Below are 15,730 nucleotides of genomic sequence, written 5' to 3'. Positions count from 1 at the left end.
CCTGTCTGTCGAGCTCAGGTTACTACCAGAGCTGCATAGGGTTTACTACCTCATTTTGTGTGGTCTAAGATTCAATCGATATTAATTTTTCAGGACCAACATCGTTACTGATTATTAGTAGTGTGTGAGACCAATAACTGATTTTTGCATTGCGATACATTTTGATATGCATTTGTTATGATAACAAAAAGTGCATAATATCAAAAAAGTGAAACTGCATGTTAATAAACTAGGCATTAGTTCTGTTAACATGACAAACTGGTCTACCCCTAGTCTTGTTGCTCTGATGGAAGGTTGGTCCTATCATCTTCCAAGAATTTTTTCAAGCCTTGCCCTTCCCAAACGCCTTGTTTGTGAGGATTCCCAGATGAATGTCCCATGCAGTGGATATATGAAACAGTCTACCTGGCATGTCAGGCTACCCTCAAATAAAATTTCAATGTGATATCAAAGTGAGGTGATTTGTGAATGCAACGGGAAATATTCAGGAAGATTCAAGTGAGCAGGTGGGAGGGGTGAACAGCAGCTTCACACTGTTCTGCAGAATGTTTTTTTTTCCAATTGTTTGCTGATTCTGTGAATTCACATCAGTGTTTCTCACAGACTGACAATTTATTTAAGTGATAGCAGTGACAGAGAGGGTCATCCCACCCAACTAATTTCATAGGTTCATTTTTTTATGTTTCTGCTCTTTGAACTGTATTCATCAGCAGTGCATTGTTAAAGATGCTTAAACATCATCACTCGTCTTTTGAATGTTTCACTAGAGATTCTGTAATCATAGTAGGTGAGGATGTGAAAATTTATTGTTGAAGAGAGAGCATACTGCAACCATCCTTGATACCAAATTACTGGATGTTATCAGCAGCAAGCAGCTGCCAAACCAATATTAGGCATAATATTAACAGCATAAAAAACTTAATTTTTAACATGAAATGTTGCTCCTCCAGTGTTGCATACATGTATACATCTTTTGCATGCCTAGATTGGGATTTGTTTTGATTTTAATAAAAGAACAAGAAAAATAGTTGGCAAATACACCTGGGTGGCCCACTTAAGTAGCATCTATGTGTAGGAAACACTTCATGTAGCTTTCATTTTAAGGTAAAAACTGTCACCATAGTGTCAGTCTGTGGCTTAATTTGTGTTAGAAATGATAAGCATGTTACATAGAGTTCCTTTTCTTTTCCTTTCTTTTCTCTTTGTAAATTGTTTTGGATTGTTTTTTATGTGGGAAATAAATATTGGGTTAAGCTGTGTTGGAATGTTTGACAGTCTTGAATGCACCATGACAGCAGTGCACGTGAAGCTGCAACTGTGTCACCTTTAAAAGACGTCACAAGGCTCAGGCAGTGGAGTAATGCTGCCACTGAGAGAATGAGAAGATGCCAACTCGGACTCTACAGCAAACCAAATCCCACGGACTTGAATGAACCTATTCATTGTTTTTTTTAGTTATATCTCAACCAAACTAAACTTAAACTTACTGGAAGCTTGGGCTTGCCGACCATGCAACGCTTCAAGAGCAAACTAGGCCAGAGGCCCAGACGACATCAGCGTGCAGGTGAACTCACCCAGCCCGTGTTTCCTATACTGAAAACCAGTACTACTTTCTGTCCATCTCTTTTCTTTAACATGCTGGATGTTAGGGCTTTAGTTTCTTGCATTGTTTATTTAGCCGGGTTTAGCCCATAACTATTGGTCATCTTAAATGTCAAAGCCTCCTTTTATTTAAACCTTATGTTTTGCCTCCAGAGACCTTTAGAACGGGTAGTTAAGAGCACATCACAAATAAAGTGGTTGCTGGGCAATTCAAAGACAGTATCTGAAAAAGAGAGGTATTCCCACACACTTGGTCAATGCCACAAAAAAAAGATTAAATTGACATTTTGACCAGAAGTCTTTGTCAAGTGATGGTTTAGTCACTGGAGTTTTGCCTCACTCCCATTCAACAGTAGCCCTAAAACACATTTTAAACAAATAAAGGGAGGCTATTAAATAGAGCCCTTACAGTAGCTGGTCAAAATTATAATCTTGGTATAAACACTGCAGAGCCTTTTTATACATGATCAAAATAATTTCCACACCTGTGGAAAACATGAATTCTTTAACCCCTTGTAGTTTTTAATTGAACAGCAAGAGCAAATTCCTCTATGGATGTCCACCCACAGCGCTCCTACATCGTTAAGCATTAAAGTCATAAGAGATGATAGATGGGAATAAAAGATGAGTTATGCTCCCTCTTTCTTTTGGCTGTAGTACTTTTAATGCATTTAATTCCACTTCATCTTATCATAAAGTTACACCATCATTCATGTGATTTTCTTAACAGTTGAGCTGAGGACATTATGGGCAAAGATTGGAACAACAGTAGTCCCTGTGGTGCAGTCATTCTCTCTTTAAGACCATCCTGTCAAATTGTTTCTCATTTCAGAAATCAGTTTACAGTTATTAGTTTTAAATTTAAGTCAGAGGTATAGTGAAAAGAATGAGCTATAGCTTATGTTCAAAATCCTTACCCCTAATCCTGATGTTTGTCATCGCAAGAATGGATTCTAATCACTTATAGACTAGAAAAGTACTCGGAGAGCGCAGACCTCCATCATTAGCCCTATCTCCCAATTGTAAAGAATCCTTCAGAAAATTCATGGACCCAGTCGGTGATCCAGATCACTCCCAACATCTAATCAGTTCTTCCTTATGCCATTTCTGACACTTCCTGAAAAATTTCATCAAAATCCGTCCATAACTTTCTGAGTTATGTTGCTAACAATCTAACAAACTAACTAACTAACAAACCCTGCCAATCACATAACCTCCTTGGCGGAGGTAATAAAAGTTAAAAGGTCATAGCAGAATTATGAATGCCTGAGCACACTTGAAAGTGATATCTAAGTTTGAGTATTGGGTAAGAATTGCGATCTGGTTGCATTTAGTTATCTATTTTATAAGTATTAAGTGTGGTTGAGAGAGAGAAAAGGGGGTAACTATTCTCCTTCTTAGTAGTTTTTCATCCTGTCTTTTGACAGAGAGGCTCCTGTTTCCTTCCTCTTCTTCAGTTCTCTTGTTGGTTCTACAGCATCCCTGCATTCTCATCTCCCACCTGCTTCTCTTCCTCATCATCCTCCCTCACCTCCATCCTCTGCTGTGGAAAAGGCAACCAGGGCACTACTCAGTATGCTAAGGACTGCTGCTTAGAGGGAAAGGAAGACAAACATTGACAGAGCACTTCTATTGTGCTTTCCCCCCACAACAATCAGCTCATCGGGGCCTCATTTGACTTTCCCACAGTCTGAGCCTCTTTGCTCCATCACACCAGTCGCTCACTCTCCTTTATTTCACTTTCTCTCTTCTGTGCTTATCTCCATCCAGACAGTGCACAGGTAGCTGCGGGGGGATTTCTGTGCTAGAGAGGCAGAGAGGTTCAGCGTTGGAGGCTGGGGTTAACGGGGTGGATAGATGGATATCATATCAGTATCGATTGTTTTGGAGGACAAGACCTTCCCCCCCTTCCATCGTGGTGCTGTGAGATCAGAGGTGTGGCATCCATCCAGCTCCACAAACGCGTAAACCATTTAGTGGGGCCACACTGTCAGGAAGGACAGCTTCAAGCTGCATGACAAGTGTAATTTGGGGGATTTTCTGCAATGTGTCATGCCAAAGAAAACATCTCTGCTCAATAAAATAATTGGAATGTCGAGGGCAGCTCCGTCAGATGCCCCCGAGACGAGAAATGAAATGAGGGAGAAATAGGATACATTATGTTGCTCCGCTCTCAGACAAGAATGCAACCACAAACGCACACACATGCAAGCACACGCGCACAAACGCGGTTGTCTGTCACAGCCGAGGAGAGGAGATGAGATGAGATAAGGAGAGCTTAAAACACATTGCATGTAAGGCAGAGATGAGAATCTCTGTTAGTGTGCCTCACAGTGAGAGCCCTTCACCTGGCCCTGTGTGCTGCTGCAGGAGGGACAGAAAGCCGCTTATTCACACAGTGTGGACTTGAGACACGTAGCAAGCTCACTGAATCCGCACACGGCTGTGAAATGACTTTCAATGAGCTTCCAAAACAAAACCAGGGGCACAAGGTTTGAGCCTGATTAACATCTGCTCTAGCCTTTTATTCCATCACGCATCTGGGCATATCCGGAATTTGATTTATGTCACCGACAGGAACGTGGCAGGTATGATAGGCGAGCTCCTGAGCAGTTTACATTCTGGGTGTGTGTAGGTGTGTTAGAGAGGGAGAGAGGGAGGGAGAGAGACAGGGGTATAAATGTAGGCTTACTGTGGATCCCTTGGGCATGGCAGTCTCATCCACAAGAAGGTAGAGGATATTGAATGCCACCATAAGAACGGAGATTGTCTGCAGACAGAGTGGAAGATAAAGATTTGCTTACACATGACATGGTTATAAAAGATTGATTAATTCCACATAGTATCCAGTGTTATGATATAACTGAATTGTTGGGGCCATTCTGATCTGCAAGTATGGTTATGCATAATAACCACCTTGTGATTGTAAACTGTTCCAACATTAAGCTCTCCAAAGCCTGAACAATGTGGGGGTTGTTTGGTGCACGTGCCATGCCTCTCACATGGCCTTTTTACGCCTTATACAACGATATCAGACAGCATAAACAGTGTTCCCACACTATAATCTGTTGAAAATCACAGTTGTTGCAGGTGGCTATTCAGCATTGTCTTAAACAGCTATTAAACAAAAGTAGTTTCCACACCCAGACAACATGGGGAAAATGTAAGAGGATGGGGTTTGAGGTATAGGGTGTTAGTCCCTGTGGCCACCTGCCAGGCTTGAACATGCCAAGAGTAAACAGTATGGGCTTAATGACAGGTCACTCACCGTTCCTGCAAGCAGGATCAGCATCACTATAGGATACAGCAAGTTCTTCTCCCAACCTGATGCTTTCTTTCTTCTCTCTGAATGACACAAAAAGCGATGTTATTGGTCTAAAGAAATTTATGACAACCAACTTTTTAATAACAAGTATCAAAGATGAGCTAAATCCCCCTTTACAAACCACTTTCCACTGTTGGTTAATTAATATGGTCTTCAAAGACAAGCTCAAGCCCTGTGGCTTTATTTAGTGGGGTTGTAGAGGTGGGTTTGGTAAAACATATCACGAATATGTGTATCAAACACAACCTCAACTCTCCTTGAAACCACCCCCTCCAGGTTATGCAGTACCTATTTCATAACTTTTAAAAACGATGCTCTTCCTCTTTAATTAACCACACTCATTACTGCTTTATTTTGTGGAAACAACAATAAATCCTGGATAAAATTAAATGCACCAATATTAACTCTGTGATTTATATGTTGGTGAGACTTGTGTGCGTGTGTGTGGTGGGTAACTAATGTGTGTCGTCTTTTCAAACCAGATGAAAGTTTGAGTTCTTATTTTAACAGCCCATCAGTCATGTTTGTAGACACTGCTGACAGACTGTACTATGAACTGACTGCACTTTATTTTCTCTTATGGACATCCACAGCTCCTCTTTACTCACTCTGTGTATCTGTCTGCCCTCCAGTCCTTGCCATATTGACTTTCTTTCTCCATTTCCAACCTTGTTAGTCCTCCTTATTCTCAAAGTGCACCCACCCTGCCTGCCCGAGAAGTTTGCCAAGTGCACTTTATATGCACCATCCTTCTAAATTAATGACATCACTAAAAGGCTTGCTACAATATAAAGTTTGCATCTTGTCCAATATCCTAAGTGCCTTTGTGCCCCCCTCCCCCTTCCCCATCCTACTCCCGAAAAAAGGCTCAGGCCTCATTTATAATATCCTAAAATGGATGGAAAATTATCAGGCAGTTCTGGTCCAAGTCCAAATTAAGAAATTAAGGCAGATGGGAAGAAAGCGGCCGCCTGTCAGCAATATGTAAAAAGCAAACTTCTTGGCATTTATTTCCACAGCAATTTAAGGTCTTACAGAGAAATATTTCAGCCCTGTCACACAATACAAATACTTACCTAATTTATTCCTCTGATTTCTAATATTGTCCAGTTCTTTGTTGAGCTGGTGAGCAAAGCTCCCTCGAGTATAAGCGTAAGTGGATGATCCTGCAGAAACAGAAACCAGTAAAATTAATGAAATGTGGTGCACAGCCAGACCTTTTCTTAGGCTGTAACAATAGATGTTTTTGGTGTTTCTGAAAATTGATATGTCAATGCAAGGAGTTAACTGAAGTGTCTATGAAGGGTGATAACAATGATTAAAATGCTAATTGTAAGTCATTACGGTGTCATTTTTAATCTGTTCAGGAGTCAAAAAGCATACACAAAAAGAGATTTTTTATACACAACAGGCCAAAATCAAATCATTTTTTTCCTCTGTAAACATCTTTAGAAGGTTGTTTTTGATCAATTGCTGCTGCTTGTTTGTTCAAATAATAATCCAGATACGTTCCACTCTCGCTATCACTCCAATCATATCAATGAACCAGCTTTCTTGAAGGTTGTCAATGATGTGAGAATTACAGTTGATTTAAATAATGTGGCTCTCGTTCTTTTACTTGAATTCAGTGCTGCATTTGATACAATTATCCCTCCATATTAATTGAGCGACTAGAGTGATGGGTTCGTCTCTCAGGTACAGTTTTTGACTGGTTTAGTTTGTACTTGTCACAGAAAATTCTTTGTTAGCCTTGGTGATTCTGTTTTATCAACAGATAATACTGAGTATGGTGTTCAACAGGGAAGAATTTTGGGACCAATTCTATTTTGTCTTTCTGTTTTTTCCCCTGGGTAAATTAAGAAGCCATCATAATGCCAAATATTATTGTTATACTGATGATACAAATTTATTTGTTGTCTATCCCCTGTGCATTACGCTCTTTTTTTAAAGAAGTAGAGAACACTTTGTTTTTTTTTTGTTGTTTTTTTTTAGCTGTACACTGAAGTATCTGAACTATGGTAAAACACATCAATGCTGGTGTTATTTCTGACATTTGCACCAAACTGATAAAAATAAGCATTTTACAACTTTTAATTAGCTCAAACGGACATCTGCTTTGAAAATCTTTTCTGAAAAGGCGTGGCTCATGTGATGCAGAATCCTACCATTGGTAGTTTTCTACGTCACAAACTCTATATAAGAGGTAGAACGTTACGACCTCTAACTGACTTCACCATTCAGAGACCACTCCCATCCTCACCTGCACCTGCATTTCCTCGGTCCTGAGAGTTTCAGCTTTAGTAACGCCAGTGCTGGAGCAAACGGTGCAAATAAGTAGTGCACAGGACCACCACGGTCCACCACCACTCCACAGCCTACTTCAGGGGGCTCTGGAGGGGTAAAATTCCCCACTTCAAAAGATCGCATTGAGGCAGCAGTGCTGCGGGACTCTGTGTCACTTTCTGGCAAGGGGAGTCACTGTCACTTCCACTTCATCTGAAAAACGCTTTTAAACCCTTAAAAAAAAAAAAAAAACTCCTTTTCCCTTTCCTCCTCTCAGTACCAAACTCCTCACTTTTGTGCATTTTTTGAAATCTTGAAGTGGGCGGAGTTAGCTTTGAGCTGGGGATTCACTTACACTTTAACTGTCTTAATGATATCAACGGTTGGATGGATTCAAACTTTGTAAGAATAAACAAGCACAAAACAGCAATTTTGCTTGTTGGCTGAAAAAAGAAACAGCAACAACTGGAAGCAGTTTTGAAGCCTGTCCTTCAAAGTTAAAAAACAGTTTACAGATTTGGGAGTAATTTTAAAAAGTGAACTTAATTCAAACAGCCATTTTACCAAAGTTGCAAAATTCTCATTTTATCATCTTAGAAAAATTGGAAAAATTAGACCATTTTAACCCAGCCAGATGTGGAAATGTTGATTAGGGGTTGGCCAGTTATTGACATGGATGATTATTAAGGCAGACTTTTGCCTTCTTTTTTTTTTTTTTTTTTTTTTTTTTTCCCCCTGATAATTGGTAAAATTAATTTCCACTGCAAAGTGTGTCTTCCCCTCTGGCTTTACTGTCACTCTCCAAAGCCTCACCAAATGCCCTGTATACAACACAGTCTGATTAGCTAGATGTCACACCAGTTCTAGCCAGTCAATACTTAAGCCTGAGTGCCACTAGCACAGTAAGCGTATGGCATCACTACTAGTTTTCGTGCTACTACTGTGTTGCTCTGTGCCATTTCTCATACTGGTGGAGCTTAAATTGTTTATTTTCCTTCCTTTTTTCTGAATGTGAAATTTTACTTTTGCCAACTTAAGTACATTTTGTACATCTTAATGAACGCATATCAGTTCTGAATATCCATTATGGCTCCCATGAACAACTAATAATCAGTATCTGCAGTGAAAAACTAACATCGATTGACCCCTAATGTCGGCACATGCTTTTAATGGCTTGATTATTGCAACTCTATATTTATTGGTCTCCCACAGTAATAAAATATAAAATCACAGTTTACCCAGAATGCAGCATCCAGAATTTTAACCTGCACAAAGAAAAGTGATCGCATGACTCCTCTGCTCTCATCACAGCACTGGCTGCCTGTTAATTTTAGAATTGATTTTAAAATCCTTTTACTAATCTACAAAGCCTTAAATAATTTAGCTCCCATACACATCACCAGCTGCTTTAAGTTTTATGTCCCACATCGATTGCTCAGCTCGTCCACTGCCCTTCTTTAAGAAGTCCCAAAAGTATTGCAAAGAAATTCCGGTGAGGCAGCTTTTAGCTTTTATGGCCCTTTTAATGTTTTATTTGTAGGTTTTTAAATCTTGTGTTTTTAAGCACATTGGGCTGCATTATGTACAACAAGTGCTATATAAACAAAGCTATTATTATTATTATTATTATTTTAATCAAGAAGCCTTTTTTGCACAAACAACCTTTAAATAGCACATCTAATGTTATTTTTATACAAATAGGGACCATATTCTGCATATCTACACTGTCAGCCTTTTATTTAGTTTGTTAAAAATGTTTTATGGTCTTTGTTATACAATTTTTATGTCAAATCATAAAAAAACGAGATGATGTCTTAATTAAGAGCATGTTAAATTTTCACTGTATTTGTCTAATGGTATTTGACTCTTCTTTATTAAGAAATCCAATCAAAACAAGCAATCCTTCTCCGAACATAACAAATGTGATCTCAAACAAGTAAAAATAATCTCTTGTGTCAGGAGCTGTCTAGCACATGCCACAACTGGTTGAGCGAGCTGAAGAAGACAGCAAGGGATTCTCCAGGAAAACCGCAGGGCCGGCTCATTTAAGGCTAATTTATCTCTTTTACTCTGTTTTCCTTCCAGGTTGACGCACCAGTGTAGAGGCCCCCTGGAGCCAAAGACGAAGAGTATCCATTTGCATCCCCTGGGGTGATTGGCAGATCAAGACCAATTAGTTCAGTGTAACACCGTTACTAGCGTGCAATAAAAATACCATCTTTCATCTTTGTTACAGGAGTGAAGGACCAATCACTTTGATCAAACCGGTTTCTTCCCTCTGTTATTATGACACACCCTGTCTGGATGGCTTTAAGTAGGCAATACAGGGGAGAGAGGGGGAGTGAGAGAGAGAGAGAGAGAGAGAGAGTGAGAGTGAGTAAACTGTGTCTATGCCCTCGTAGATACCTGTCCCGGAATCTAAAGAGGGGAAAGTTTGAACCCTCCAAGCAAACGCAGTCACAACAAAACAGGAAATGTCATGGACAGTTCATGCGCTGTTTCACCAGAGTCTAACCGAGACCTGCCTCAGGGAAGCCAGATCTGTTCTGCTGCAAGTAAACTAATCTATCACCTCAGTGCATAATATCTCTACATACAGCTCTGCCCGTCATCCAGAACTGATAAATCATTGATCACATGAGTAGCTGGTTTGTAAAAGTCACAATCAAAGAAGAAGACAAAGAACAATATCATCACTTGTTTCAGGCTGCAGAGGGAAGCGGCTTGAATACAACTGCAGTATCTTGGATGACATCACTCCTCCAGACTGAAGTTAAATATATCCTTCTCTGCTTCTGCTGGCAGCATCAAGTAGAGGACTGAATTACAGTGAGGCAGAGATGCTGAGTGAGGCTTCTGGCAGCCAGGAGGGCCCAGAGTAATTCAACGTATCCTCTCCAACCTTCACCACAGTCAAAAAATGACGTCACCCACACATTCGCTGAACACCATGCTGAGGCAACAGAGGCAGCGGCAAGGTCATCGTGCCGCAGAGCATCTGGACCGGCATACTGTTGCTCTGCCATCATTGGATTAGGGTCTAAGAGGGCAGTGTGGACAGGTGTCAGAGCCTCTGTACCTGTGCTGCAGAACAGTATATTGCTCTTGTCAAAATCTGTATCACTTTATCATTTTTCTATACATGTTTTAAAACCATGCGGTCACTGTTATGTTTTAGAGATTATTTTAAAATCATTTTTGTCTTCAATGGAAAGGACAGCCAAAGTGAGACAGGAGACACAGGGGGAGAGGGGTGAGGGAGGACATGAACTAAACATGCCAGGATTGGGATTTGATTCTGCCACTAGTGTGTTTAGAAGTGTAGCCTAAACAGATGGATGCCTGTTCTACCAAGTGAGCTAACCAAGCACCAAAGTCAAGAATATTTCAATGACTGGAAGCATCAACAAGTGGTGAAGCTTTAAAAAAATGTAATAAAGTGTAAGCATTGTCAAACTGCACAAATATGTGTTACACATGAATGTATAGTTCAGATCATGTAGTAATTAACTCATATAGACCTAAGGCTGTCAAAAATATACACCTTCTGTTCAAAAACCACCCTAAAAAACACAAGTTTTCTAAGAAAAAAAAAAAAGAACAGATTTTCAACATTTAATAAAATATATATTTCTCAGCCACTGTGACAGAAGCATGAGATATAACCACTTGGATGCCTAAACACCGTAGTTTTAACGATAAATCATTGGATTTGCAGTACAGATCTTCAATATTTCTTATTTATTACTCTTATTTAATTAAGAGTAGGATGACGTTTGACAACTGAACCCACAAGACTAAATGAATATTTTTCCTGTAATGTTCTTTTTGTCTAAAATGCTGATGTATTATTTTCTAAAGATTTTTTATAATCCCTTATGCCTCCCACACATGTATTTCAAAGAATCACATTGAGGTTCATCAGTCATATGTTCTAAAAACTGCAAAAACATCCAAAACATGCAGATGTTGCATCCATTCCTAAAGGTAGAAGCACACCATCATTTCATTTGGTTGTAAAAGTGTGCACAAACATTGAATCCAGTCTAAACATAACCTTGCATAGCAGATGGTTTTGCCAGACTGTCATCAGGAAAATACATGTAGAAAACTGCAAATCACAACGTCTGTGCCAAACTAAAATGGTTCCACCAATCAGGGTCATTTGAGGAGAATGAGGCAGTAGCTATGGGAAACATTAAGTTGTACTGCGAGCCCAGCTGTTAGCAATGGCTGCCTCACTGTAGCAACTAGCTCAAGGTACAGCAACAGTTTTATTAGGACTGGACCACTTTTCTTTATTAAATAAAGAGCAAAGACCAGCACTGAAAGATTTTCATGAAACTTTTCAGTTAAGAGTGAGTCAGTACGTACAAGTGCTGCTGGTGAAGTGATTAGCTATGATGTAGCAATAGCTGCAGTTTTATGACAACTGGGCCACATTTCTTATTTAATTAAGAGCAAAGAGCCACACTGAAAGAAGATGTTTTTGCACAACTCCCAATAGACTTCAGCATGAATTTTAGCCACATGTAAGCCTTGTCATTGAAAAAAAAAAATGGTAGTGCTAGCCTGTACAGCTAAGGTTAGGACTGGAGCTGCACATCACTTCATTTTGCCTTGTCACTCTGATTGGCCATCATGAACGTGACAAAAAAAAAAAAAAACATTTGACCAATCACTTTCAGAGAATGTTTTTAAAAGCTCTGCCCTTCCCAAATGCTCTGTATGAGATGTTTCCCATATAAATATGAAATATACCAATTCAATGGATATATGAAACATTTTATCTCTTTCTGGCTAAAGATAATGCACAACTATAATTATGCATCATCATTCTTCTGGAAAGTTTCAATTTGGGTATCAGGATGGCTGATTTATCCCAGTTTATCTTCAGTTTAGAACTGGCTTACAACAGTCATAAAAAGAAAGTCATATAATCTGAGTCCCAGTATACTCTTTTGATATTAGAGCAACATAACCATTTTATAAACTGTGCTTTCAACAAAAGCTACACTACTTACACATAAATTTTGGTAAATGGTTAACAGACCACTAAACTTGCTAAAAACTGTACATGGGGTGAAAAACCTATCCATTATGAAGATTTAAAGATTGTGAGTTTTGCAAAAATGTGCATGATTGGTAATGTTTCTTAATTAGCTGAATTTGGGGAGGCTTTAGACCCCCTAATTTCAACCTCTTTGTGATTTCCAGTCTGGCCACTGATGGACTTCAGAACGTCTTCACTACTAATGGGTGACCTCACTGAAACTACATCCATGTTTTAAATAATCTATGGTTTTCTCCTTGCAGTAGAGAGTTACATAACATCCAATTGATCGATCAGTAAAAGCAGTTTGCAGAAAGGTAAATGTTTTAACCTTGGATGGTATTAAAATGTTCCATTGCTATAATTTCCTGTGAGCTTCTGTGCCTAAGAAGGAGCCAAAATCACTGTATTCATATCCATGAAAAATAACAGTTTGTTAACATGTGCAACAGTATCTTTAGTTGTTGCAGTAATAACATATGGTTGTACACATTCCCACAGCTCTCCTAGACAGTTATGTGCCATCCAGTCTACATGTTGATCTTTTCTGTCATTTATGTTTGATGCTTTCTGTAAAAAGCATATATCCCTATAGAAGAATAAAAGTATTATTTATTCATTCTTTGCTGAATTGATTCCATGGCCCTAAAATAAGAAGTTACAGGTCTGGAATGAACAAAAGAAAAAAATCTCAGATAACTGAGAAACCACAACTATCACCAGGCTTTAACAGGCTTGACATCGTTCACAGGCAGGATAAGCAACACATAAAAGTTATTTCTCATTAGTTAAATATTTATCTGAAAGGTCCAGTGGCATGACTCTAAACATATTAGGCTCATTAAACATTAAAAAAAAGTTTAGGCCTGATATGCAAAATTCAAATCAAAACTGCTGTTAAAAATGGGCAATTACATGTAGAGGGAGGACAACAAAGGGCCAGATGTGTAAATAAACACTGATGTTTCAACTGATGTGGCTCAATAGTCCACATCTACAAACACAAACTGACTAAGAGGATAATCTGCTGGAGGAGCTGGATGTGAAGTGGACACAGGTGAAGCAAGAAGACAACATTGCTCGCCTTTGGAGTGTGTCCTGTGAACTGTTCTTGAACTGCCGTCTGCTCTCAGCAGATCAAAGGAACGCCGCTTTAGCCTGAGTGAGTGCGTGATCGCAGAGTGCGTATGTGAACATACTGTACGTGGGTATAAAGTTTTCTTGTCAACATCCTCCTTTGGCTCCATTTCCCACCTTTTTACAGGTAAAAGTGGATAGCAGCTTAGCCTCAGTGCACACATTAAGTTGTTGACCAAGTTTTTTCCCTTCTCACAGAGACTTGTAAAGATCAAACAGCGGTAAGGATGATAAGGAACAGATTACAATTATTCTATCAGTAACTTCAAAGCAGGGCAGTGTGGAATGAGCCCTAAGGAACCATACGCATTGGTGGCAGTCTATGGAGCTGACCGGCATAGCATTCAAAAACATACTTCATTATCAGGCAGCCATCTCTCTTACCACCCTGGTTTGAAAGGACGCTCATCCTCTTCATTTACTCACATCTGTACTCCTGGTTACGTGCTTGAGTTAATGTTAAAGTAGCTTTTGGAAATTGGCCCAAATACTTCCTGCTTTCTGAGATTATTCAACGTCAAACAAGGAAATTTTGTGAACACAGAAGGGTGGAAATGCAGGCTGAAAAAATAACATCTTCAACATCTTTAAGGACTTTCCCTTTGTGTTTGTGAACAGCACACAGCTCTCGGATGCCTTTCAAAAGTCACTGAAAAGTCGCTTTAATGTCCACAGGAACGAGCCAAAAGTTCGTATAAAAGATTTCATTTCCATCCTATTACCCAGGCTGCCATTCTAGGCCTCACATTAAATGAGGCAATCATTTCGCCTGCAGTGACAGTGGCTCTGCAGTGTCTTAAATGGATCCTTAAAAACTTCCTTAACATAAAATATGGTCCTGGCCGCGGTGGCTGCTTTGCCCTTTAGCAGAAAGTTATGAGAGTAAGACAGTGCTGGGGAAAGGCCATGGCGAGTGTGTCTGTGTATGCCTTGGTGTGAGTGTGTGCCTGGCTGAATTTTCAATGCTAATTGATTCCAGTGTGGCACGCTCCATCACACCCAATAGGGCAGTCAACCCCTCTCCTCTCCTATAATGTGCCAACACGTCTCCCACAGACATACCGTTTAATCTCCTCTGAAGGGCTTCCTCCTGCAAATGGATGCAGTAAATCTGCTCATCCAGGTCCTCCAGGATCTGAAGGGGAGGGAGCAGAGGAAAAAGAGATGAAATGGGTTATAATTAGGCCCAAAGTGGGACTGGAGAGATGGCAGATGGGAGTATGAGTTGGTGATGTATTTGTAGTCCTCTGTCGCACATCTAAACGGCCGACAGAGACGGGTATATTTCAGATCAGAGGAGCAAGGTGCCAAGTAGCAAGTTTGACTGTGTGTGTTTGAAAGAAATTCATAGCTTTAGATTTCTACAGCAGACAGTCAATAGAACAGCCATAAATATTGATCACTTACTGTTGGCTTCACTAGTAACTGGCCCATGACAGTGAACATCCTGGATAATCCCACAGGAGTACACACTACAAATCAGGCAGAAAATATTTGATCAGTATTTAACCAAAATAAGACACACCAATTCTGCAAATTGAACTCATGTACCATTGTAGCAATAGCATTTTTGTGTTTTTCAGTGTTTATAAGAAGGAATGAGATGGCTTACTGAGTAAAAGCAGTCCTCCCATCAGAGATATGCAGGAGTAGAGGTATGGCAGATAAAATTCCCAAAGATCTATAGAAAAAAATTCAGTCAGGAACAATCTCATCATACATTTAAACATTTTATTGCAAAAATTAATATACAGTTCTACTTTGGGGGGAGAAGGTTCTGCTCAAAAGATACTCCCTGGGTTTATCAAGCAGCATGCTTTAATTTTCCAGGGAGGGCATAGCTAGAAACCCCCTCATGTATAGATATATTTATGGCAATGTGTACTGAAAACAATAAAATTAGTTCAAAAGAAATTAATACATAGTAGCATAAATCTGAATATGAGAGTGCGACAAGCCTTATGCTATAAAAGAGGAGGCTGGGGTGGAGGAGGTTAAGCTTTGTCAGCAGTAGCAGAAGTATGGTGCATCAGCATTAATGCAAGCAGGGATTAGTGGGAAGTATGTCATATTTAAAAACACCGCTGTGTTGAGAGGAAGAGTTGTGATTGGCTGTGGGAGCTGGGAGATGATAATTAGGATCAGCTGGCCATCAGCTGATCACAGCTGGGCATATGACTACAGTGTCCTGCATGAACTAACGCCAGGCTTCATTACATGAATTTAAAAAAAAAAAAAAAAAAAAAAAAAAAACTATAGACATCATTTCTGCATGCAACCACCTGTTTGTTGGCTTCAGAGATACTGGCAGGGTTATTAACTGCCCCCTC

The 15,730-nt window shown here is 39.7% G+C and overlaps 2 protein-coding genes across 6 annotated transcripts in view; one reads left to right on the top strand and one right to left on the bottom strand.

The window, feature by feature from the left end:
* Positions 1-9,439, top strand: part of rnf32 (ring finger protein 32) — a 45,818-nt gene extending 36,379 nt beyond the window's left edge. For all 5 annotated transcript variants that reach the window (XM_041814551.1, XM_041814552.1, XM_041814554.1 and 2 more), the window contains one exon: positions 9,296-9,439. The gene's annotated coding sequence lies outside the window, so the exon portion shown is untranslated. The remainder of the gene's footprint in view (positions 1-9,295) is intronic.
* Positions 1-15,730, bottom strand: part of lmbr1 (limb development membrane protein 1) — a 47,676-nt gene that overhangs the window by 12,288 nt on the left and 19,658 nt on the right. The window contains exons 7-12 of the mRNA XM_041814548.1: positions 15,013-15,081; positions 14,808-14,872; positions 14,463-14,535; positions 6,004-6,093; positions 4,871-4,947; positions 4,295-4,372 (exon numbers count right to left, since the gene is read on the bottom strand). Coding sequence (XP_041670482.1) covers positions 4,295-4,372; positions 4,871-4,947; positions 6,004-6,093; positions 14,463-14,535; positions 14,808-14,872; positions 15,013-15,081 — 452 coding nt within the window. The remainder of the gene's footprint in view (positions 1-4,294; positions 4,373-4,870; positions 4,948-6,003; positions 6,094-14,462; positions 14,536-14,807; positions 14,873-15,012; positions 15,082-15,730) is intronic.

Source organism: Cheilinus undulatus, linkage group 19 (genome assembly GCF_018320785.1).
Source record: "Cheilinus undulatus linkage group 19, ASM1832078v1, whole genome shotgun sequence".
Taxonomy (NCBI): Eukaryota; Metazoa; Chordata; class Actinopteri; order Labriformes; family Labridae; genus Cheilinus; species Cheilinus undulatus.
The sequence above is the reverse complement of the archived record's forward strand: the minus strand, read 5'-3'. Positions and strand labels throughout refer to the sequence as shown.